Source organism: Melanostigma gelatinosum (assembly GCF_949748355.1).
Source record: "Melanostigma gelatinosum genome assembly, chromosome: 13".
In the NCBI taxonomy this organism is placed as follows: domain Eukaryota; kingdom Metazoa; phylum Chordata; class Actinopteri; order Perciformes; family Zoarcidae; genus Melanostigma; species Melanostigma gelatinosum.
Window position 1 is genome coordinate 8,678,255 of NC_136646.1, and position 25,541 is coordinate 8,703,795.

The 25,541-nt window shown below is 45.2% G+C and overlaps 1 protein-coding gene and 1 pseudogene across 2 annotated transcripts in view; one reads left to right on the forward strand and one right to left on the reverse strand.

Moving 5' to 3' along the window:
* Positions 1-11,913, forward strand: part of plppr2a (phospholipid phosphatase related 2a) — a gene marked incomplete at both ends in the record, with an annotated part of 37,467 nt that extends 25,554 nt beyond the window's left edge. Inside the window, 5 exons of the mRNA XM_079281082.1 lie at positions 8,234-8,354; positions 8,826-9,076; positions 10,023-10,199; positions 10,699-10,826; positions 11,805-11,913. Of these exons, the coding sequence (XP_079137208.1) occupies positions 8,234-8,354; positions 8,826-9,076; positions 10,023-10,199; positions 10,699-10,826; positions 11,805-11,913 (786 nt within the window). The remainder of the gene's footprint in view (positions 1-8,233; positions 8,355-8,825; positions 9,077-10,022; positions 10,200-10,698; positions 10,827-11,804) is intronic.
* Positions 11,914-13,986: 2,073 nt separating this feature from the next.
* Positions 13,987-23,698, reverse strand: LOC306787355 (acetylcholine receptor subunit alpha-like; annotated as a pseudogene). Its single transcript has 9 exons — positions 23,588-23,698; positions 18,536-18,580; positions 17,857-17,966; positions 17,592-17,695; positions 17,142-17,381; positions 16,679-16,897; positions 16,518-16,632; positions 16,241-16,360; positions 13,987-14,013 (listed from the first exon to the last, which is right to left on the reverse strand). The product of its transcript is annotated as an acetylcholine receptor subunit alpha-like (transcript).
* Positions 23,699-25,541: the final 1,843 nt, after the last annotated feature.

The window sequence follows — 25,541 nt, forward strand, 5'->3', positions numbered from 1 at the left end:
GAAAGGGAAATGAGGAAAACTGTTCCACTATTACGTGGTAAAAGTTGCGTTACTGGAGAGAATAAATGTACAAAGCAGGCTCCCAGCCCGTCATGAAATTAACAGGGACGAGATGAAATCACGGCTCAGAGAGAAAACGATCGACTTTCTATTCATGGAGGGAAGAGGTACGTGTTGTTTTCTTCACCGCACGTTAAAGTGGCTTTATCTGCTCTGCCTATCTGTGGTGCTGATGGAGTAATTCACCACAGTCTGCTCAGCTCCCACTCTGCCTGGGACACAATCACAGCTCGGATCTAACTGCTCCCGATAGTAATCACCCCACCCGAGCCAGCGCAGTATTGAATCATCACACCATTTTTGCATTTGCATCATCTCCTTGTTCTCTCACGTTTTCTTTTTTTTCCTGTCACCTTAAAGCTGGTGTGTAGGCAACTTTGGAGGAACCAGAAAAAAAATCAGTGCCCCTCCCGCTAGGCCTCCCTCCAAAGCCACTCCCCCAAAACACAAGAATGCGCTCTGCCTGACTGACGAGTCCACGAGAGCGCGACATCGTCATCGTCGCCAACCGTATACAGCGTCCTCATGCCTCACATGTAAGAAAACACGTAACATTGTCATAATGAACGTAAACAACGAGCATTGTTGTTGCTAGCACTCACAGCTGTCAAGCTACCATGCTAGTTTTTGTAAGATTTTCATAGAAGAATTGAGTTCCATGCAGTAATTTACTCCTGGCTAGCTAGCCAACGAGTGCACGAGCCAGTATGATTGGATGAGCTTATGAGCAGGCCTGCGACAGCCACGAATACCAGATTTTATTTTCTGTCGGGGCATTTTATTTATCAACAGCTGACGGGATGTAAAGAACATTTAAACAAAAATAAAATAAAATGCATCTCAAATAAATCGCCTACCCCAGCTTTAACCAGTTATTTCACTCCCTCTGTAGTTGCGTTCACAGTGGAGCTGCCTGCTCCGTGTACCATATTCCCAGTGGGCCCGAGGCGGGTGTCACATCGCCCTGGCTACACAGTGGAGCGAGAGAGATAGACAGTAGCAGAGAGTGTGGGTTTGTGCCGTCCTCTTGCCTATCTAGCGGCTTTGGTCAGAACTCCATTCCTGTGAAATGCGATAAGACCGAACAGCGGCTGTCATTTCTGCTTCTTAGCTTTGATCCATTTTTTTTCAGTCAGGCAGAGAGGAGGGACACCTCAGGGGTCCTGCTTGGCCGATGGAGTGCCACACTTCACTCAGCACCTAGAAGATCTCTGACGAATGCCAGAGTGCCCAATCAGCATTCACAACGGGGGCTCGCCACCCTCTTTGCAACTGGCCACTGAACCAAATCTGAGGTGTTCTGTGTGTAGCTGTGTTTCACTCACACTCACAAAAGTCCTCTGCAGAATGTTATTAAAGAGTTGGCGCTTGAATACATTTTGTTGTCTTGGTAGTTTGAGGGATGAGACGTTTCGTGGCAACCGTTGAATGCTGCTCCGCACTCTGGTTTGAGGACGGAGGCCTACGTGTCTGATTGAGCCACTTGTTGAACAGCCTCCATCCACTCAAAAACGTACCAAGCACCAAGGCAAAAAAATTCCCATTTTCATGCAGTAGTTTTTTTCCCTACATTTTGTCAAGAAATTTCAGAACATGGTATTCCACCCTGGTCCTCTCTCTGATTCAGGTCCATCCGTCAGACGACCCTGTGGTCAGTGGCACCAGGGTGAACCCACCTCCGGGATCAGGAGGATTACAGAAAAGATGATTAAAGATGGGGAGAGAGAGAGAGAGAGAGAGAGAGAGAGAGAGAGAGAGAGAGAGAGAGAGAGAGAGAGAGAGAGAGAGAGAGAGAGATAACAGCAGATTTTGGGTGTGCGGTGGAGCTGGATAAAAATGGAAGGGGAAAGACAAAGAATGTACAACCTACTTTTTCCTCCCAGTGGGAAGGAACAATAAAATACATAAAGCGAGGGATTAGAGATGCTGCAACACAATGACGAAGAGGTTTCTGCTTCTGTGAGGCAGAATACATCTATACTGCTAAGCAGTGGCGGCTGGTGGAACATTTTCTAGGTAGGGCCATCCTATCAATTTCAGCAAACATCCCAGTAGATTTAATGCAAAAAAAATTAAAGTATCAAACATGCATTACTACTTGGCAGTTAAATATTTAACATGTATTCCAACACGAAAACAATCAGTAAATAACACTTCTATAATATAACATGTTCATTTATTGAGATGCCCCTATGGACCTTGTTATAGAAGGTAAAGATCAGGAGAAGTAAACATGAAGTGTAATTATGAATACTGATGTTAAATTAAGCTATGATGAGTTTTCACTGTTAATTTAACATCTCTATTACATGTTGATGCCTCCATGACCAAGTTAAGCAGATGAGACTGAGGACAACTATGTAGAAGAAAAGATGTTCACTTTGTCTAATATGTAGCTTGACAGAGTTCTCATGTGTGTCCTGGTGTTCTCATGTTTCCTTACCTCCTCATCCCTCACTCCCTACCCTGGTGTTCTCATGTTTCCTTACCTCCTCATCCCTCACTCCCTACCCTGGTGTTCTCATGTTTCCTTACCTCCTCATCCCTCACTCCCGTAACTGTCCGTGCTGGATCCGTCCCCGTTGTTTTAAAAAGCTAAATAAATTATAAGCATGACGTCATCCAGCTAGCCAAACCGAGATCGAGACCGCTGCAGATGACGACGGATAATGGGATACTAGTGACAGAAGCATTAGGTCTCACGGCTGCAGAGTGGTCGGCTCATCCTGTGCGGTGCAAGAGAGGCAGCATGCTTTAGTTTCACTCCACGCCAGAGATAGGGAGCCCGTGACCGCTCGATCATTTACTTATGAGTGATCGTATTTCTTGACATTTAAGGTTTCATCATTCACTACAGCGCAGCGGTTTGGAACAGCTATAAACACTTTAACCTTAAGAGGAGGACGCTAGGGGCGAAGAAACATGCACTGCTCAGTTCAGAGATTTGGGGGAATTATACTTCGATAACATGTCTTCCTTCAGACTAGTGCAGGGGTCGGCAACCTTTACTATCCAAAGAGCCATTTTGCCCTATTTTCCACCAAATAAAATTTGTCTGGTATCACAGCTTATAAAGTTATATATATATAGTTATATTATAGATACAAAAACGATAGTTTGTTGTATTTATGAAATTATAGAACAAGAATAAAGACAATTCTTGACATTTTATTGCTATTTTCAGTGACAGTATCACCTCAAACTCCAAGATAAGAGGTGTTCCCTTTGAAAGACTGTCCACTGTGCAAACAATAAAATGAAAATATTATTCTTTAAAATGTTATTTATTTCCATGTTATTTTTTGTCAAAGCCTCAGGCCATGTCCACTACGTTTCCATTTGAAAACGCATGTTTTGCCATGTTTACACTGAGTGTCCACACTACGCCGGAGTTTTCGAGCACCGAAAACCGAGGATTTTGAAAACGCTCCCGAGGACGGATACGTTTCAAAACTCCGGAGTGGCTTTGTCGTGTGGACGGCCTAAACTCATACATTTGGAAACGATCACGTGTTCACTACTTGAACGGTTCTTAGCAGTCACGACGTGTCCTTCCCTGATTCGTCACACCCCTATCACGTGACCCTTTCCCGGAACATCAACAGCCTTGATTACCGATCGACTACCAGGTTCATTTAACATGGACAACTGAGTACAGGAGTTTCTGACCTTGTTGTCTGTACTAGCAGCTGTTGTTCAGTTAAAGTCTGTATTTCTGCGGAGGAAGCAGCTGTTATTGGAGCGGTTAGTGAGCGGCGTGACCAGCGGTGCTATCAGACCTACGGAGCGGCCGTCTGAAGTCACAGTTAGAGGCTTTGAGGAGGCCGACGGACACAAAACGGAGGACTTGCCTTTTCTCATTATTGTTTATTCTTATTATTTCTTAACTATTGTGAAGTCCACACATAAACTATAAAGGAACAAAACATTGATTGCTCTCCAGTAGGACAGAGACTTCAGACACCAGCAGAGCTACGAGTGAGAACAGACAACAATGAAACCAAGGAAACGAGTGAGAGACGTGTGTTGACCACTGTTATGGATCCATAATCTAGTAAACCTTTACGTGTAAGTGTTAATATTAAAGTCGATTTGATATGTGAGAGAGACATAGAGCAAGACCTGCAGCGCTGTAACTAAGTCTGAAAAATTGAACTTCTAAAACTTTCCACGGAATGTGTCTGTTTGAGTTTATCGAGGATGATTTTAGAGAAGATCTTAAGTATCAAACACGACTTTTCATGATTAAAGACTACTTAATCACTCTGTTGTATTTTTTTTTTTTAACGAAGCAACCAATCTACTTCCTGTTTACACCGGCACTTACCTGCATGCCCGGTGTACGTGAATAGTCACGTTTTCAGGCGTTTTAGTCTGAACGGAGATCATCTCGAAAACGATGCTGAAACGCCGTGTGGACGCAGATCGTTTTGGTTTTAAAACGTATTAGTGTGGATGTAGACTCAGGGAGCCGCAACAGAAGCTGAAGAGCTGCATGCGGCTCTAGAGCCGACCCCTGCACGAGTGGAAAGAAAACATCCATAATACACGTTCAAGTGTTTGTTTTAATACTTTGTCTGTTTGCAGCTGAAGATTTCTCCTAAATTCAGCAAAAGTTAGCATTATTTGCATATTTAAACATTTCAGAAAACTTGTTATATAAAAAATAAGTTTCCATGTACGTAATCAACTGGGGAAGTTCAATGTCAATATTGACTTCTGTTTTTTACGTATTGTATTTTCCCCACTTTATTTGATCCCGAACACGAGCTGAACAGAGTCAGTCGCTATTTGCAGAAGGGGGATGCTGATGGAGGCAATGTTGTGCATGTGCAGTCATCCAGGCTCCTTCGTAGACGCTTGATTTAGTCCTCGCAGCTTTATTGATTCCCGCACGATGGCCATTGAAGCTGGTGTTAAATCGTACGTAGTCACCGCACCCCCCCCCCCATGCTCGTCTTCTAATTGACGCGTGTTGCGTAACAAGGGCCAGTGTGAATGCACTCTCACATTTGATGAATACCCACTGACACAAAGCAAGATCTGATGACTCACACGCACAGAGCAGAGGATGGGTCCTGTGCTCGTCACGTCGTTAATGTTTCATTCCTTCACTCCTTCCTCTTGTTCCGCTTCTAAATCATGCATGTGAGTACGCTTGTAATGCACGTCCACACTCCCCCCGCCAATCTTTAAGCTCATCTTGCTATTTTCTAGTCATCTCGTCGTCCTGCGTCGTCGGACTGTGGACTGGACGCTTAATTTCAAGGGATTATAATCCGCTCGTCCCTGAACCGCAGCGACAAGCGCGTCATATTTAACTACGAATCCTTGGCGGCGGCAGGGAGTCCGTCAGAGAGAGAGAATTTAGGGAATGTTGGTTGAAATAATGCGCTACATGATTCACATGGATGCCATCCACACATGAATAATTCATTCTTGCAGTATTACACACCCCCCCCCCCCACCCCACCAACCTCATCACTGCTCTGACTGTTTCTCTCTTCCTTTTTCTTTCTTTGCTCTTCAACTTTTCGATTGTGTGTTCATGCTCTTACTCTTCCACTTAATCTCTCGCACGCTCATCTTTAAGAGTTTGGTTTCAGATGGGGGGGGGGGGGTAATGTGTTGTTCGGAAAGTATCAGAATTCATTTTTTTGTGATCAAATCCTTTCATTTTTCAAAACTTGGAGGTTAAATTGAGCATACAAACAAAATCATCGGCATTTACATAACTGCAATACTGGATATGGATCACAAGCACACGACGTGGTCATCTTGTCATTCATTATGACGGTCGTTAACCGCTCTTATTGCAGTCGATCAGTCGACTAATCGGCCGTTTTTAGTCTTAGTCGACTACGATTTCTTTAGTCGATTAGTAATTTTCTTGTGTTTTCAAGCTTTTTCATGCCTAATGACTTGTTTCCAATAAGGGTGTGTTGATTTTGAAACCTGATATATAAATAAAATAGTAGAACGGACCTTCCCATTCAAATCAACAAAGCAGGATAGTCAGAGCGATGGCCATTTTTATGTGTATTGTGGCAATTGCGACCATTGTATCGCGCTAACTTCCACATACAGTAAACTAAACCGACTTACGGCAAGAAGGAAAGTCTTTGAGGTGAGGTTTTGCAGTACTGACTAAAACGAGCAGTGGAGTAGTTACGTTACGAAGCGAAGAGCACCAGAGTAAATGAGTAAAAACAACGTAATGCTTCATCCACTCACTCTTGTCACAGCGTAGAGAAGCACATTGCTATCGCCACATGGGCGTCAACCTTGTTTGCCATATTTTCTCCGGTTCTGCCGAGTGAAGCCGATGTGGAAGTGTCTTCAAACTTGCATTATCTCTACTGACCATCAGGGGGCGACTCCTCCGGTTGCAAAAAGTTGTAGGATTGTATAGAAGTCTATGAGAAAAACTTCTTACTGGATTTATTACCTCAGTAAACATTGTAAACATGAGTTTATGGTCTCAATCTCTAGTTTTAAGTATTCTTCAATACAGCATGATGTTCATTTAGTACATTTAGTATAATTTGGCGGCGGCGAAATCACCAAACTTGAGGCTTCAAAACGACAAAAACCAGTGGGTGACATCACAATGATTAAGTCCACTTCTTATACCCAGTCTATGGTCCCTCCGCCTCACTCCCCACTGTTCTGGAGAAGAGCAACCGAGCTAACTAACTCGCCAGCCATCCGTCTGGAGCTGCGTTCGCTCGCTCTCTTCTCGGCCAACACTTAACGGCCCCACTGACATGTTTTTGTCGCCATATCAACAAACATTTTCTTTTGTACTCGTTAAATGACCACGGCAAACAGTTTAAAAGGCGTTCTACTCCTATTCTATTTCTATGGAGGGACCTTATGATTGACCATCTCTAGAGGCCAAACAAACATTCACAGAACGAGCATTCACATTGGACAAAAAGGGCACCGATGCCGAACAGACACCGCGTTATAGCTCGGCCCGAGGCAAAGCGTTCAAGAGCACTCGTCCACTAGCGACGGCACAGTACCATTATCTCACATCGTGTGGTGTACACACGCCTAAACCCTCCACAGTCCCCATGGAAACGGCCACTATGCCGTCTTTGATTGGCCCACAAACGTTTGTCCACAGCGCCGGTGCCCCCTTACACCTCTGATTTGAAGCTGCTGATTAAACGCCCTCCGCTTTGATTTCATGCTCGTACTAGTGTTTCGAGGGTTGCCATGGAGCACCCAGTAGGGTTGTGTTTCGCTAATGAATGAAGGCACTCGGCCGGGCACGCACTTCACAGTCACTGCTACACCGACTGGGCCCCTGCATGCTATTACCTCATTTGACTTGGCTCGGAAAAAAAGCCCAGCAGCACAAGCCTTGGCTGAAAACGTGATCATTTGAATCTCTTTGGCTCCGTCTTTCTCCGATTCTCTTTCTGTCCAGTAGTTCTTTCACTTTCTCCTGCTTTCCTTCCTCAGACACCAGTGCATCGCACACCGCCACCGCGGGATAAATGGGGGATTATGTCAAATGTGGAAAGAGGAAGAACGAGCTTCATGAGTTTTTCTGGGATCGGGTCAGCGTTTAAGTGGATCCCACTACTGCCTCAGCAGAGCACGGAAACTGTTGGGATGATTTAAGATTAAGCGCATTTCTCTGTCGTAGATAGTTATTCATTTACTTTCCAAAGATATAAAACTACTGAATTATGTATTATTAATAATAAATCGCACACCAGCAATTTAGTAAAAAATCTACATTGACACCAAAAGAACATGAATATAGTTCAAGTGTAAACCTTTTCTAAATGCAGCAACAAATGGGCCAAAACTTACAAATGTAGAAACGTGGAATTGAATGGAAAAGATCGGCTCCATTTCAACCAATACCTGATCTGCTTATTTAAGTCGATATCAATGTTGGGCAATGTGTTGGTAATAACCATTGGTAATAACAACAGTGAGAGTCTACAGACGTGCTAGCAGCTCTTTGTACGTACATCGTACATCGATGCTTTAAGCTAAAATGCTAGCGCACAAAACACGCTAACAGGCTTGTAATGACAATCTTAACGCGCTTATGTTTTAAATTAAAAAATGTAACAAATGCTATTCTGTGCATGTAAAAAAATAAAATAAAAACACTCAAGTTTTTCTGTGTTTTCTTTTGTGTGCGCAGATTCTTGTCGGAGAGCTGTGCGCCTTCTTCACCAAGGCAGAGGGAACCCAGGAGAAGACCGTCGTCACTGCAGACTGCTGCTTCTTCAACCCCCTGCTGAGACGCATGATACGCTTTCTAGGTGAACACGCTGTTTTGTATCACTCAGCCCCCTTCTGCTCTTTACAGGCAAGGAAAGGGCACTCTGCCGTCTAGGTGTGAGGTTTTTCACAGAGCGAGCGAGAGGCAAAATCAAACAGATCAAAACAACATGGAAGAAAAAGGTTATCAGAACGTGACCCGCTACACTTGAGAGTTTGTCAACCAGAGCTTGTGCTTGTAGCTGTTAATTGGACGATTGGATGAGGTAAGATATTCAGGATCACGGCAAGAAGACACTTGTGAATATTAAGCAGCCTGCAAATTTCAGCTGAGGTGGAAGCTTCTTCTCGCGATTTCACACCTCAGCTGATAATAATGTGTTGGGGCTATTTCAGGAAGGGAAAAACTTTTATCTCGCAGCACTGTTAACATGTGTTGAAATCGTTCAAACATCTAACTTGCTTTTCTTCATCTCCTTCAACCCTCCATCGGCGCTCGTCTCCTGCCCCAGGTGTCTACGCCTTCGGCCTGTTCACCACCACCATCTTCGTCAACGCCGGCCAGGTGGTGACGGGAAACCAGACGCCCCACTACCTGTCCGCCTGCCGGCCGAACTACACGGCGCTGGGCTGCCAGTCCACCATGCAGTACATCGCGGAGCGGCGCGCCTGCACAGGCAACCCGCTGATCGTCATGTCCGCGCGGAAATCCTTCCCGTCCAAGGACGCGGCGCTGAGCGTCTACTCTGCCGTGTACACAGTGGTAGGTTGGAGCCCGCTGGAGGTGATGCTTTGTGCTTCTGAGGGCTAAACCCGCACCGATGTTTTCACGTTTTCACTTTATTCTATGGGATTGAAGTGCAAAACATTTCTTGCTGAGAAACCAGCAATGTTGAGTGTTAGTGAAGCAGATCGATACAAAATTAGCGTAGCTTAGCATGAAGAATCAATTGCTTAATGCATACAAAAATGGAAATGGCAAAACAACAGTGTCTGTTATGTTGCAGGACTATTTCTTGGCCGGGAGTCTCGTTGTCACTGGGAGATTATCAGACAACCAGCGAAAAGAAAGAGCAGTGCTGGGAGGCGGATTTAGCTCACTTTGGAAAGATCTAAACTAGCTGTTTCACGTTTCCAGTCTTAATGCTAAGCTAAGCTAACCGGCTGCTAAACTGTAGCTTCAGACACGAGAGTGGTATCAATTCTCTCATCTAACTCTCAGCAAGAAATAAAGAAAGTATTGTCCAAAACCTCCAACTTTAACGTTGTCTGTTGGGATATATTCTGAGTGCACAGGAAGTGATGACTCATGAGCAACATGAAACTTTAAAGGTACCAAGACTTTATCTGTAGCCAGCTAGCAGCCTAGTATAAACTCCAGAACCCTCTTCTTTTCTTCTAACCTCAGTAAGTTAATGAATTGAAGTCATAAAGACTCAGTATAAGTATTGACTTTGCGAATGTTGAAACATTTTCAAATCGTGAGGAACACTTCTTTACCTTTATTCGTGCCAGCTAGATCAAAAAGTGTCTCCAGTATCCACCCTCATCTTTGCGTTTACTTCATCAGCAATTTCTCTAAAAATTCCATTTGTGTCCAGTCAAGAACAGTTGAATAGAATTAGAAGAATAAGTTATGTTTTCTTTGCTTCTGAAAAATCCAATGAGGTTATAACGACGCATACGTCCTCCCGTGTGCCTCTCTGCAGATGTACGTGACGCTGGTGTTCAAGACCAAAGGCACGAGGCTGACCAAGCCCACCATCAGCCTCACCCTGCTCTGCCTGGCCATGCTGGTAGGCGTGGTCAGGGTGGCCGAGTACCGCAACCACTGGTCCGACGTCCTGGCCGGATTCTTCACCGGCGGAGCCATCGCTGTGTTTTTGGTGAGCGCCTAGACCGGACAGGAAGTCATTATCCGTGGCAGGTTTACCACTCGCAATTCTTAGCCGTTTTTAAACAGCTGGTCTGGGAAGGATAAGTTAGCCCTCATATTAGAGTACAGTATGAATACAAGTAAATTGTTGTACATCTTTGGTGTTATCGTCCCTTAAAATAACGAGTAAGACGCAGCCCATATTTTGACTATAAATTCAGATATATTATCATCTTGGCCACCATGGGGTGGATGTTCCCGTTCTTAACAAGTATTTTAGCACAACTAGCTGATCATGCTCATGTTTGCAGCTGACGTTGGCGTGTGCTTTTTGCTTTCGGCAAAAATAAACAAGACTAACTCTCGAGACACCAGTTTTTACCCCCTGAAGAGTCCAATAGATTCCACCGAGCTATGATTCCCAGTGGGGGTTTAGCGAAGGGGTCAAATCTCACCACATCTCTCTTTTCTTCTCTCCCCCCCTCTCGCCTGGCCTCTGTCTCCTCCAGGTGACCTGCGTGATCAACAACTTCCAGCAGATGCTGCCCAGCCCTCCCCCGCTGCGCCCCCAGCGCCCCGAGTCCGTGCTGGGCATGCAGATGGTGACGCTGCCCTGTGTGGAGAGTCCACTTGAAAAGTTAAGTGGCCCTCAGGTAAGGGGCGGGGGTGGGTGCGAGGCACGCCTGCGCTCACTAAAGAGGGGCTGAGATGCACACCCCTTGTCTCTTACCTTGAATTCGTTCCCCCCCCCCCCAAGAATAAAACCCTGATCAAATCCCCAAACATGCATGCTCCAAGTCCCACCTGCACCCCCAGTACCAAAGAAAGCACCCAGGTGAATCCTCTAAATCTCCGAGCCTTGTCGTAGGCCGATAACATTTGTTCTAAAGGTGTGAAATGAGCCGCGGGTTCATTTCAGACAGAACAAAGATGTTTTACGTCGTAAAAGAGGCGCTGCCTCGCTGCTAAACTCCACGCTGTTACACATTTCCATCTCATCGGGGATTTAGAGAGTCACTTATCTCTTTGGGGTGACTCAGCAGTTTGGCTGACACACTCAAGGTTTTAATGTCCCATTCGGATGTAAAGCAAATGTAAAAAAACTGTGAATTCAGCTCAAGGGCCCCCCCTCGACATTTCATCGGCGCCGCATCTCCTAAAAAGATTTTATCTGGCGAGTGTTTCGGGAAATGTCTTGCGTCCTCTGTGGTCTGTCTCCGTCACTAACCCTCACCTGACTGCCTCTTCTCCTCTGTCTCCCACGTTGCCTCTCTCCTCCCAATCTGCTCCCTTGTCCCTCACTCTCCCTCCAGCATCCTGCGCTCTCCTCCTGCCCACCTTACAACGCCTACGTCCAACCATTCTAACCAACCTTCAACCCTTCGTTCCGCCCACCATCGCCCCCCCCCCCACTATCTCCGTCATCTGTTGCCTTATTTCTGTTTCCTGCTCGATTTTGCCTGTGTTACCCCTCTCCCCTTCCTCCTCCTCCTCCTCTTCCTCTTCCTCCTCATCAAGCGCATCACTCTTGATTATTCTTTTCTTCACTTTTCTCTCTCTGCCCCCATCCTCTCCCTCTCTCTCTCTCTTTCTCACTCCTCTCTTTCCCCTGCAGACTCCGCGTGGATCGGCGTTCACCGATGTCACATGACCATCAGCCCTATCGGTTCCCCGCCACCCCCGATGTCCTCATACCGTCTCGCTCCATTTCCAGCGAAGTCTAGACCAGCCGGAGCAGCACTCGCCGCGCTGCGCCGCCCATCCGGCCGGGCGGTACGCGACGCTGCAGCGCTCCTATTCCACGCAGGTCTAGACCTCTCACGCGATCCAGCACACACACACACACACACACCATCCTGCTGCCCTCTCAAACCCCCGGGGAACCGATAGGCAAACTCTTCAAAGACTTTTCTCTCTGCTGGACATTCAGCACAGAGTCAGGAACAGCTTCCTTTTTCTTTTCATTTTGTATAAGACTTTTCTCGGTCGTGTGACGCTCGCTTTCGTCTTCAGTGGCGTGCTCTCCTGAAGGAAAAACACTTCAAACTGTGACCACTGAGAATGTCCACTGCTTTTTTAGTTTTCAACATCATGAACGAGGTCTCGCCCGTTCGAAGGAGGCTAAACGTGACGGGGAAGTCCCCGTGTGACTTCGCCGTCTGCTGTCAGGAGGGGACGTGTTGGACCAAAGAAGCCCTCTGAAGGATGCGCGTGCTGCTGAGATTCAAACCCTTCAAAACAAAAATACCCGACATCCTTTTAGCAAGCCATATACACACACACACACACACAAACACACTCGCACACACGCAAACATACTCGCACAGTAGTGTGAGTAGCAGTGCCCTTGTCAGCTCCACATGCGACTTACACAGATCAAAGAATCCATTTCATATCTCTCAGCAGACACCAGATAACAGCAAACAGGAGGAAAGTACAGACAAGATCATCACTTGGCTATTTTCTTCTTTTTTTCTTCTTCTTCTTCTTCTTCTTCTTCTCCTTCTTCTTCTTCTTCTTCTCCTTCTTCTTCTTCTTCTTCTTCTCTCAGATGGTTGCAGCTTTGCCCAAAAAAAGAAAGAAAACTGATGGCAAATGCAAACACATTTGATAAGACAAAGCCGAGCTCCCGACTGCAGGTTGGCATATAAAGTGCATCACATTCGGGAGCAAATGTTTGTTCAGTTTTGTATTCTTCTGAGACCAGGAGCTTTCATACTAAACACTTCCTGTAATGCCGACAGACCTTCTTTTTTCTCATCGCTCACCCTGAACTGGAGTTTTCTTTCTCGCCGAATCCTGGTGAAAGACGATGCGACGAACTGGCCGAGTCGTGTAACTATTGTGATTAACTTCTGAGATTTTATCAACAGATTTATTTATTGACATGTACATACGGTGTGGTTGCAGTGAGCGCTCCATGTGGCGTGACAGTTTTGCTGACTTTGATTTGCACACTCCCTCAAATCCATGTTTTTTTATTTTTGTTTTTGTTTTTCATTCACCCTTCTCCCCACACATCTTTTTTTACAACCTCTGTTTCGCTCCTCTGTGGTATCTTGACTGTAATACCATCACTGTGCTGTGAAATGTTTCCCTCTGCTGGACGACACACACACACACACACACACACACAAACACAAGAGTAAAGTCCAGTTTCACAGAGCACATGCGTATTCAAACACCTTCAAAAGCACACACAAGCACAATCACACACACACACACACACACACACGCACAATCACACACACACCCCTTAATCCCCTTTCTAACACTGAAACCTGTTTGTATGATGTTGTACATAAATCTTTTTTGTATGTATTGCGAAGATAGAGAACCGTGTGCATGAAGGTGCTGAACCGCTCTGGACCAACAGCGGTTTGAAAACACCGGCTGACTCCCTCCTTAGTTAAAAGTCACGGTCTGTAAGACGCTGTGTGTTCGTGAGGTTATGAACTCCAAGCCCTTTCTGTTTGGAATTCTCATGTGAGCATAAACGGTGGATGTGAACCACTTTTCATGTCAAATCTCCGGACGCGTTCGCGGTCTCGTGTTCAGCAGACGGCCCAACGTAAAAGTCGACGAAGCTAGCATACTCATAAGTTAGCATAAGCTAACGGTGATGCGACAAGTCAAAGCAGCACTCAGTGAGTCAAGCTGTGAACGCAGCACGTCCAGCAGACACGGAGCAACGTGAGCGTTCTTTTGGAGTCACGTTTCTATACTACGGTCCCACCAACTTCTGAGAGCAATATCTGGCTCTTTAGCTGCTAAATAAGAGTGTGTTTCGAGCCGCTCTATTTCTGTCCGAACCAGTCTCGGGTCTGAGAGAGTAGTAACCGAAAGCACTGTGTCACTCTGTCACGCAACTGTTGTTACCACGTTGTGACGAAATTATGTGACGAAATTAACAAACTCATAATTTTCATGTATTTTTACACAATATTTTCAGTCAAAGGAACTTTGAGCGTCAATTAGGCCGAACCCGACCTGAGCTCCATTTGTTAATGTTTGTCCGAACACCGTGTCGGGTCTCCGCGCTCCGCACTGCGAAATGCTCCAACTATCAGCTAACTTTATCCGTCTGTCGTTTGGTGCTAATAAACTTATCGATTAACCGCTTTAAGAAATGTAATCTATGAGCTGTGTGGTTTTGTTGGAAGTCTCTGGAGTCCCCACATTTCTTTTATAATCTTGTTAGCGCAAGATAACGTTAGCTAACACGTCCTGACCAAAAATCACTGAATGCTGCTTTAATGTCCATGTTGTACTTTTCTTAGCTGGCCTAATGTTGCCTTTGTTGACTTTTACATTTGGCTGTGTGAGCTGACATGAGATCGGGAACGCGACAAAAAAGAAGGGAAAATTGCATTCACGTCCACAATTATGTTTTTATACGTAAAAAAAAAAGTAAAATTTTCTCTGAGCCGGGAAGTTCCTTGTTGTTGTTCTGACATTTCTACCGAGCCACGACCACAACAAGTGGTTGCATGTGCAGCACAGCCGTCAAGAGTATGTCCGATAAGCTCTGTTATCTCGGAAAAGATTAGACCGAGCGTCTTCAACTTTGACTCGTCATAAAAACAGTGACCTTCTGGCGAGTCAGCGCACAAACACCACGGCACCTGCAAAGTTGTGAATTTGAGTCAGACTCATGACCTTTGTCGCATGACGTCCCTTCGTGTCATATCCGTCCCGTTTGCTCTCCAGCCTTCAGTGTCCCTCAGAAGCAGAAATGCCTTAAAAACTAAACCTAATGGAAATCAAACAGAACATCAAGTTACATTGACAGCTTGTAAATGTGTGTGTTTTCAGTGCAAGCTTCTCATCCAAGCAAAATCTCAGCAACTCTTGGCCAATTGCAGTCGGTCGGTATCTGAATCGGTGTTCACTGTGTGAGCGCTGCTTCGGCACAAGGAATGCTCCAATGAGATGCGAGCACCAAAAAGGGAAACCGCCGCGCAGAAAGAGTCCGATTTCTCTTCAGGTCAGAATAACGTTCTCCTCCAGGTTCAAACCGTCAAACACCGCGGCTCTCCTTCCCTCTGAAGTCTGCCGCGACTCATGTTTTACATCAAAGAACAAACACGCTGCGGTTGACTGACGTGAAATATTTTTTAAAAAGCACCAGACTCCTTTCAGATCTGCAACTCTGAGGGAGAAACACGTTTTCCTTTGATCCTGTTGCAGCAAACCCTCTGTTTTGTCAAGATTTGTGTGACGAGAACAATAAATGGATATTGCAATAAGAAACGCTGTCAGCGTGCACCGTGTGATGTGTTCAAGTATTCATGCAGTCATTTGGTGGGATGTGTTCATCTTGTGTAGTCACACACAGGTGTGTGTGTGTGTGTGTGTGTGTGTGTGTGTGTGTGTGTGTGTGTGTGTGTGTGTGTGTGTGTGTGTGTGTGTGTGTGTGTGTGTGTGTGTGTGTGTGTGTGTGTGTGTGTGTTTCTAGTTAGTTGTTGAACTCCTCAAAAACTCACAACAACCCAGAACTATTTGACAACAATTGGAGCTCCTCGTTTGAATCAGAACATCGCAGCTAAAGTGCTTTTGGACAAAAGGTTTGTTGAATGTTGAAGAGAAACCATGTGATGAATTTAAAGACTCCACACCGTGACCGCATTTTGATCTTTGATGGTACCAGAAGCAGTGGCGGCTGGTGGAACATGTTCTAGGTATGGGCTGTGCCACATCCAATCAATTTCAGCAAACATCCCAGAATGATTGAATGCAAAACAATGAAGGTATCAAACACGTATTACTACTTTGCAGTTAAATAGTTAACCTTTATTCCAACATGAAAAAAGCAGAAAATAACACTTTGATAAATACGTCAGGACATCTTATTTTAGTCACCCTCACAGAGAATTCAGTATAATATAATAATATACATATCATATAATATTCACTATAATATAATAATGTATATCATATAATAACATATATATCATATAATAATATTCACTATAATATAAAACACACACACATATATGTATAATTATTTGTAACTATGAATTGTGAAACCACTTGTGTCCGTTGTCTTACATTGTTCGATTCCTCGTCTGATTTCATGGTCTCAGCGATGTACTTCACCCTTCAATGACGCTGCCAACATCCGGCTTTTTGCCGATGGGAGGTAGGTGACACTGGTGGGGGTGGGGTTACCTGCGGGGGAGAGACAGGTCATACTTGTGGTCATACATATTAATCATCAACATGATAATAGTACAATGCAGAGAGAAACGGCATCCTGGTAACCTTTAAGTGTATTTAGCTTTTTACTAATAAAGCTGATGTGTCATTCATTTTTTTGCAGCCTTGCCTGAGATGTCGGAGATGTCCATGTCGGTGGGGAACAACCTCTTCTGCCGGATCTCCTGACTGGGATGCTTCATCGTCGAGAAGAACATCATGTTGGGAACGGTTTCGATGAAGACCTGAGACACAAACACAAACAGATGCATTCTTTTCATTCAGTCACACACAACACATTCTGAAATCATCACGGGTATAAAACTCTGGGTGGTGCGTGTTGATGACGATGACGGTGATGATGATGGAGGCGATGGCGAACACCATCGTGAAGAGCATGTATACTTCCCGATGAGCGGCACGGCGCTGGAGGTGGAGGGGATCAGCTCCACGATGACCAGCAGGAAGACGGTCACAGACAGCAGGACAGAGATGGACAGAGTCGTCTTTTAACCAGAGAGACACGGAGACGGACATTCAGGCTACTTTTAAACAGCTCTTACAGTAGAAATGGTGGCAAGTTACGGCTCTACAGGCAAAGTGATTATGCTCTCATGTTACAGAATAGCAAGCTCATGTAGTACAAGCACATCCCAGTGGATTCCATGTGTTTTCCATGTATGAAAGTGTCATAACCTACTTTATTGAGTCACACCGTCAAGGTTTATTTGGACAGGTTTCCGTGCACGTCTACGTACCGGAGTCGGTGGGCAGGTAGAAGACCAGGCCGGTGAGGAACGAGAACAGCATGCAGGGAATGATGACGTTGACGATGAAGTAGAGGCAGATGCAGCATCAGGAGGTGGGAGGTGATGTCGAGATATGGCGTGTCGGGGCAGCAGGTGTAGTAAACCCAGTGTTTCCAGCTCCGGTAGTCCTTTAGCACCCATTCACCAGACTCCATGAAGTTGCTGAGGTCAGGCCGATCATTGTCCTAGAAGACAGAGGAGTATAGGAGGTAATGCACCGCAGCAGAAAAGGGCCTTAACGGTGAAGGTATTCAGGGGTTACATGCTGTAAACTACAGTTTGATGACAGGAGTCATAGGATGGTTAATACATCTGTAGTATTTGAAACCACAGCTTCACACTCATCTGTCTACATAACCCTGTGAATATATATATTATATATAAGTCACACTCACTGGGTTGATGACGACCAGCAGTCCGTCGTAGGTCCAGGTGCCCTTCAAACAGGTGCTCCAACAGGACTTTGGTTTCGTGGATGATGGCAAAGTCGCCGTCAGCGCTGAGGAAGAGGAAGACGGGGACAAAGGGAGAGTGTGAGAGAAGCATGCGAGGCATTTGGACGTATAGGTGTGTGTGTGTGTGTGTGTGTGTGTGTGTGTGTGTGTGTGTGTGTGTGTGTGTGTGTGTGTGTGTGTGTGAGTTTGAGTAGTGTGTGTTTACTTGTTGTACAGCACCAGGTCTGGTTTCCATATGTCAGGTGAAGGGACTCTGATCTTCCTGATGCCTCCGTATTCATCTGGATTCCAATTCAGGTTCACATCGAGCCATTGCTGAGGTGAAAATCAGGGAAACTTGAGATCATTTTGTCTACTAGTGTACTGATGAAGCCAAGTTTAGTTGTTTTTATTCCCAGAATTAATACATTGTGAAAATACAAGTTGTCATGTACTGTATATATCACAGCAGAAGAAACACAAATCTTGGAACCTCCAGTAGTCACCATGTCATAAACCCTCCCTTCTTTCTATTTCAACGAGTTGACACAACAAATATTCGTTTGTGATACTATTTCTGTCATATATTCATCAATAAAAAGCATATAAATACACGATAATGGGCTACCAGTTGCAACTACATCCAAGTATGGAAATTAAACAGCAGATGAATTATTAAATATATGATTTATAATATTTGAGTGACTGTATTTTGGGTGTCACATGAACTTTAATGGCATTCATTTCTAGGGAAATGAATACTAATTAATTAATCCATTCGTCAATATCCTGTTAAATCGACATACTTGCAATGTGGCGAACCCTCTGAGCATTGTCATTAGAATTTTCTAAATATGTAGTTGGCATATATTTTTGGTTTTCCTGAATTCAACAGTCACATTTACCTGTTTGAGATGAACATTGCTGGTCACAATCTGGTTAACTTCATCCTGAGAGAAGCAGAAAAAGACAGAATAAAGAAAACCAGTCAGAGACGAGTAAGACAGTCATGAGAGATTTCAGGACAAAATACAACCTGCACGCTTGTAACCATTTGTTTGATGTTTTTATGGACAATCTGTGGCATTTTAACAATAAAAAAGCACATTCAGAGGCAAACATCCTGTTATATTAATGGTCAATCTGTAATGTGAATTCAACATTTTGACACCACATATTCAAAGTGAAAGGTTGTGGAGATAGTCACAGCCGCCTTAATGTTAAAAGATATGCCAGCAACGTCACAGGTTGTTTGGGTGTACATAACTGCTAATGTTCATGTTAGAAATAATTAGAAGCAACGGTCAAGCGCTACTTGCTGGCAACAAAAGAAATGTGTGGATAATTCTGGATGAACGCATGACACAAAGCACCCTCAGTTGTACTTCATCATTACTATACAACAGAAGACAAGTGACCGGATAGAACAGCTTTAAAATGGTGGATTAAGTCAAGTACATGTCATGCGCATGCTCACAGCCCGTTAGCAGGTGGACACAAATGTATCATTGTTTTTTTCATTTGTTTGGCTAATTGCTAAAGTAAGTGCTGCTGACGTCACCGCCCCGCGCTCGTCATCGTTCTAGGATGTAGAATGTTGAGAATGTAGAATGTAGACACTGTCTGTCTGTCCTTCTGACCTTCTGTCTGTCCTTCTGTCTGTCTGTCTTTCTGTCCATCTGTCTGTCCTTCTGACCTTCTGTCTGTCCTTCTGTCTGTCTGTCTTTCTGTCCATCTGTCTGTCCTTCTGACCTTCTGTCTGTCCTTCTGTCTGTCTTTCTGTCTGTCCTTCTGTCCTTCTGTCTGTCTTTCTGTCTGTCCATCTGTCCTTCTGTCTGTCTGTCTTTCTGTCTGTCCATCTGTCCTTCTGTCTGTCTGTCTTTCTGTCTGTCCATCTGTCCTTCTGTCTGTCCTTCTGACCTTCTGTCTGTCTGTCTTTCTGTCTGTCCATCTGTCCTTCTGTCTGTCCTTCTGACCTTCTGTCTGTCCTTCTGTCTGTCTTTCTGTCTGTCCTTCTGTCCTTCTGTCTGTCTTTCTGTCTGTCCATCTGTCCTTCTGTCTGTCTGTCTTTCTGTCTGTCCATCTGTCCTTCTGTCTGTCTGTCTTTCTGTCTGTCCTTCTGACCTTCTGTCTGTCCTTCTGTCCTTCTGTCTTTCTGTCTGTCCATCTGTCCTTCTGTCTGTCCTTCTGACCTTCTGTCTGTCCTTCTGTCCTTCTGTCTGTCTGTCCTTCTGTCCTTCTGTCTGTCTGTCTGTCCTTCTGTCCTTCTGTCTGTCTGTCTTTCTGTCTGTCCTTCTGTCTGTCCTTCTGACCTTCTGTCTGTCCTTCTGTCTGTCTGTCCTTCTGTCTGTCTGTCCGTCTGTCTGTCCTTCTGACCTTCTGTCTGTCCTTCTGACCTTCTGTCTGTCCTTCTGTCCTTCTGTCTGTCCTTCTGTCTGTCCTTCTGTCTGTCTGTCTTTCTGTCTGTCCTTCTGTCCTTCTGACCTTCTGTCTGTTCTTCTGTCCTTCTGTCTGTCCTTCCGTCTGTCTGTCCTTCCGTCTGTCCTTCCGTCTGTGTGTCTTTTCCACTTTTAGGTCATGTGATTACATCTCGGACCATCTCCATGACAACTGAGCAAACTTTATCTGCTGATGGAGACCATGCTTCCAAATAAATCTAGTAAGTGGACCTTGTAAGATTTTTATTATCAAAACTAGAGAATACTCCAGTGCAAGTCCTGCATTCAAGATCCCACCTCAATAAAGCGCCGCACAGTATTAGCAGCAAGATGTCAAATATAAGGAAGTGCTGATATGACGTTATTCGATTGTTAATACTGATACATCAATGTGTGAGCAGCATTTTACCGTTGTGGCTGGATAAGGGGTTTGGTCCAAAGTGTCACATGATAAATCTGAAGGGTCGTGAAATGATTAACGGAAGAGGAAAGAATCTCTCTGTCTTTTACTTGCACTCGAATCATGTTGTTGTAATAAATCTTTGCTGGAGGTGGAACTTGACATCTGACACGTGACAAGGAGCCTCAGCCACAATACAAAAACGTAAGCACCGGATTCATCTTTAATGACTTGTATTATACGAGTGTAATATGTATCGTATGTAAACATCTTAATCTGTGAGGTACCTTGTAACCATAGCTGTCAAATAAATGCAGTGGAGTGAAGTTGTATCGAATGAATACACTCAGTAAAGTACAAGTACCTCAATTGTTGAGTAAATCCAATTTCCATTACTGTCATCATTGGCGCTCCAGTGATTTGCAGTGCATAAAGTAGAGAAACAGATTTGAAAAAGATAAAAATCGATGCAGCAGAGGCCGAGATATTCTGACTTTAGTTTCAAAATCACATCTTACACTTGATAATGACATCATTGAAGTTATATTCTCATCATATAGTACTCTCCACGAGTGGTAAACTCACTGCAGACCTACAGTATGACCCTCAGGATAAAATAGAAAGTTAACAGCAGAAGTACTCTCCATCCTGACCCACCATGTGTGAGGTTAAGTGGGCTCAGCACTGCCATCGTGTGGTTTAATGTGTTCTCACCCACCACACGCCGTAGATGGATCCGAATCTTGGTAATGAAGCACGAATACGAGGGCAGATTTGTAATATCGCAGCATATTGAATATGCAACATGATATAACGCTCCTTTGCGGATTATTAAAAAACAAGTTGAATTGTAATTTATGCAGGTTAGGAAATAACGAGATGAAACCAATTCACATGAGATTTAAAAGATTAAAAAGCAACATCCACTCTCACTTTGCTGTCCACTGACTCTAACACACCAGCCTGTTAGGAACCTCCACGTGACTCCCTGTCAGGGTTATGCATTGGCAGGTTAAATCCACAAGATGGCAATGCACATCATAGACATGTGCTTGTATACGTTTTGAAAGGGGGGGGGGGGGGGGGCTACCGAGACACAATCCCAACCCAGCACTCATCTTTTCAGAACATCAGAGAGGCCTCTCAAGCTGTGTCACGAAACCAAGGGGAAACAATCACAGCAGCTAATGAGAAGATGTGCACCTGTGTACGCTAATGAGACGTAACGACCTCCATTTTCTTAATGTCACAGATAATGGAAGGAATTACTTATACATCTTCGTTCTGCATGCTAGCGTTCCATAAGCGGTGCCTCTTTGACTCGTTTTTTGGGGGAATTTGCAGCCATAAAACACACAGAGAATTAGGGCGATGTGCTAAAAGAAACCTCACAGTACAGCTGACACTAATTGGAGCCGGCTTAATTCTGCAGACTTTCGAGAGAAGCACCTGAAATCTCCTGAAAACAGAAAAACTCCGCTTGACTGAATTTAAACGACCACCAAACATCCCAGTCAGACAGGTTCAAAGGATGATGCTGTTTCCTCGGTCTTTCTCGGTCTTTCTGCCTCTTTTTTTCTGTCTTTCTCTCGTCCTACAGGCCTTCATTAGTGTGGGCAGCACAACTCCCTCTGTTAGTTTGTTGGGAATTTTAATTCCACCGCGTTCCTCCCCGCATTACAATCACAAGGGGGCTTTTCTGGTAAATCTTGGTTATTTTATTTTTCAGCGCGCTGGTTGTGAAGGTGAACGTGATCAGTGTGACCAAACGCTTCAATAGCTGAGTGATTTGACAGACTGCGAATGAAGGTGCATGTGATGGGAAGAAGCCACAGAGAAGGAAAAAAAAGCACCAGAGAATAAGATGGAAGTGATATTTCTTAGAGAGTAATCATATTCTGCCTCTGTGCAAATGAAAATGTGAGATATTATGGTCTTTCTCTGAGTGCATTACTGTGAGTCTGTATGAGGCAGCATTTTAGAAGAGGACCATAAAGACTAAGCACCATTAAATGAAGATGGTGGGTAGATGTATAGAGTCAATGTCTTTACATTCGACTGAGTGAAAGTGTATGAAGTGGAGTAAACTGTGTTTATCTGCTCTCACGCAAGCTGTGATTGTTAGCATGTCCGGCTAACTAGCTAATACCGACGGTACGGTAGCATACGAGCTCCAAGTTACTACATGGCTGTTTGTAACTTGTAACCCCCAAACTAATGTGGGGTTACAACTTTCATTCCAACATTTAAAGAAAAAAGCACTGTTCACAATGTGTTAGTATTTTATCACTGTATGGACCCGTGGCCTGGATGCTAACGGAGTTTAAGCTAACGATTGTAGCTCTCTCAGTTCACCAGCACAATTGTTACACAACGGCGTTCAGTTTGCCAGACACCTTGGTTTGTCAAGTCATCATCCTAAAAGTCTTTTCTCTTGTACTATTAAAGCTGAAAATATACTGTTTGAAGATAGGTAGAAGTGGCCCTGAACTTATATTTTTTGGTTGTCATACCTCACTGCAACACAGCGCTGTTTCTTTATTTCCATGTCTTCTAGATGCTATAGTCAGGATGCTGACTTTTTGCGTCTTTAGCCACAGCCTTTTATCTCGTATGTTATTTAGTTATTTATTATTTATATATAAGTATGATATATCAGTTATTTATCTTGTTATTTACAAGATTCTTTTTTAAAAACAAGTCAAAATTAAAGCCAATCACGCTAGCTAGCTAATTAGGCTGACGTTAGCTACATGAGCTGCTGTCCCGAGCTAACGTCAGCCTAATTAGCTTGCTAGCGTGATTGGTGGATCACATCAAGGTATTAAAGAAATGCAACAATTTAGTTCATTTTCATCTCAAATGCAGCCGTGGGTCCCGGTTTATATGCTCATCCCCGTATACATTTCTTTCTTTTTTTTACAGCAGTGCAAGCAAGCAGGTGGCAGGAAGAGGTGCAACAGAAAATCTATAACAACCAGACAACGGGGCATTCCCACTCGAATCTCAAATTCCAGCCCCACTCCGTCTCGTCTCCTGTCTGCCTCCCTCTGTCGGGATGCGGGACCTGTTTCTAAAAGCAGGTGCTGTGGGTCCGGGGCCCATCAGTTTCCCCTGACAGTTTGGAGGTGAGGCCCAGTCAGCTGAAGCGCTCCATTGAGGAAGTCGCACATGTCATCATCGTGGTTAAGTGGAGGAGAGGAAGGGGAGAGACAAGCCGGATGAGTCATGATGGGACAGACAGAGACGTGGAGGGGAGGGGGAGGAAGAAGTGTGTGTGTGTGTGTGTGTGTGTGTGTGTGTTGAATTTGTATAGAAAGGAAGCTACAGAGCAGGTGTAGAGCAACTTATTATGTTCCTGCTCCTCGCCCTTCTCTTTACATGAAAAATAATGCACACACACACACACACATGCACACACGCACACGCACACGCACACACACACCAGATGTCAGCACAATATTAATTTAGTTAAATTATAATTGTTCAGGCAGAACTACGTACGGGCTGACTCAATGAAAATACACATAACCGTGAGTTATTGATTTTGTGTTATGTGCAGAGGGCGTGAAATACATTGAAAGTGTTACCGCGGCGTCAAGCGAAGTGCCCGGCGCCGACAGGAACACAATGTACACACTTAAATCCCCCCCCCCCTCCCTTCGGAACATGACTAGCAATTACAGATGCCCGTCGAAAAACGCAGGAGGATTCAATCAGGCAAAGTTGAGAACTCGTGTCCACGTGGTATAGCTGGCGGGGGTGGGAGGGGGGTTAATTAATAAGTATACTTGGCTTTAACCAAGCGTGCAGGATGTTGAAGGGTTGAGGGATAATGCTTGTTTAGATACACGGGGCGCGGTGTCCGCAGATAATGTCTTCATTAACTATTGATGCGCTCGCACACGCGGGCAATCGCCCCCCTGTATCCCCTCCAGTGGGGGGGGGTGCACCTCCCCCCCCACCCATGTTTTTTCACACCTGTACCCTCCTCCCTCTTCCCCCGCTCGCCATCCACTTCCGTCATCTCTGTCTTCATTCCCTCCTTCTATCTCTCCCTCTCTGTCTTTCACTTGAACATAAGCACAAGGAACACACCGCTCGCCCATCCTCCCTTCCCAACACCCCCCGCACCCCCCACACACACACTTTCCACGCAGCCATTCACTCCTTGCATTATCTTTCCCGGAAATTGCATTTCCAGCACAGCCAGGGCCCCATTATGAAGAGGGAGCGACATGCTGTAACCTTTTTAAAAAGCCATTAGTGATGCACCTGCCCCTCCCCCCCCCCCCCCCCTCCCTCCCTCGCAGCACCCCACCCCTCAGACCCCCCGCCGGCCCTCACCCTTCACACACGCTTCATCCCTCTCCCTTGCCTCACCCTCCCTGACCCCCTCCCCAACCTCACGGCAGCTGTAATGTCATTAGGGCCGCTTCCACGGCCATTACTCCCCCTCTGGCCGAGCGCGGAGCAGATGCAGAGGGGGAGCGGCGCCGGGGCAACGGTTGCAGCGATAAGTGTGCAAACGGTCGGGTGTAAAGGAAGGCCTGCAGGGGGACGGACAGGATGGATGCGTGGAGGAATAAAGATGAATGCGCAGGGTTTAGATGCGACAGCAACGAGAGCAAGAGAGGAGAAGGGAGTGCAATCGATAAAAGGTAAACAACAATGAACTGTCTATCTCTCCATCCCAGGCTCCCTTCGTCCCCCCCCCCCCCCCCCTGTCTAAACACAAACAGCAACTGTAACACCAGACCTGGGTGTCACGCTCGCCACGCACAAATATGCAAACAGACACGCGGCGTAAACTACACACACACTCGGCGGCAACAACTCAATACGCGCAGTCAGCGGCGAGGAGCACCATTGTTGTTGCACTTGTCATGTAGTGTTGTAGTCGTGGACCACATTGGCTGCATTAATCGTCCAATTAGAATGCAGAGACGAGCTGGGGAGAGCAGCGAAGAGGGGAGTGGAGTGCCATGGAGCAGTGGAGAGGCAGAGCGAGGGAGAGAGAGAGGCTTGAGACAAGCCAGGCACACAGACAGACACTAAATCCAATTGCATGGG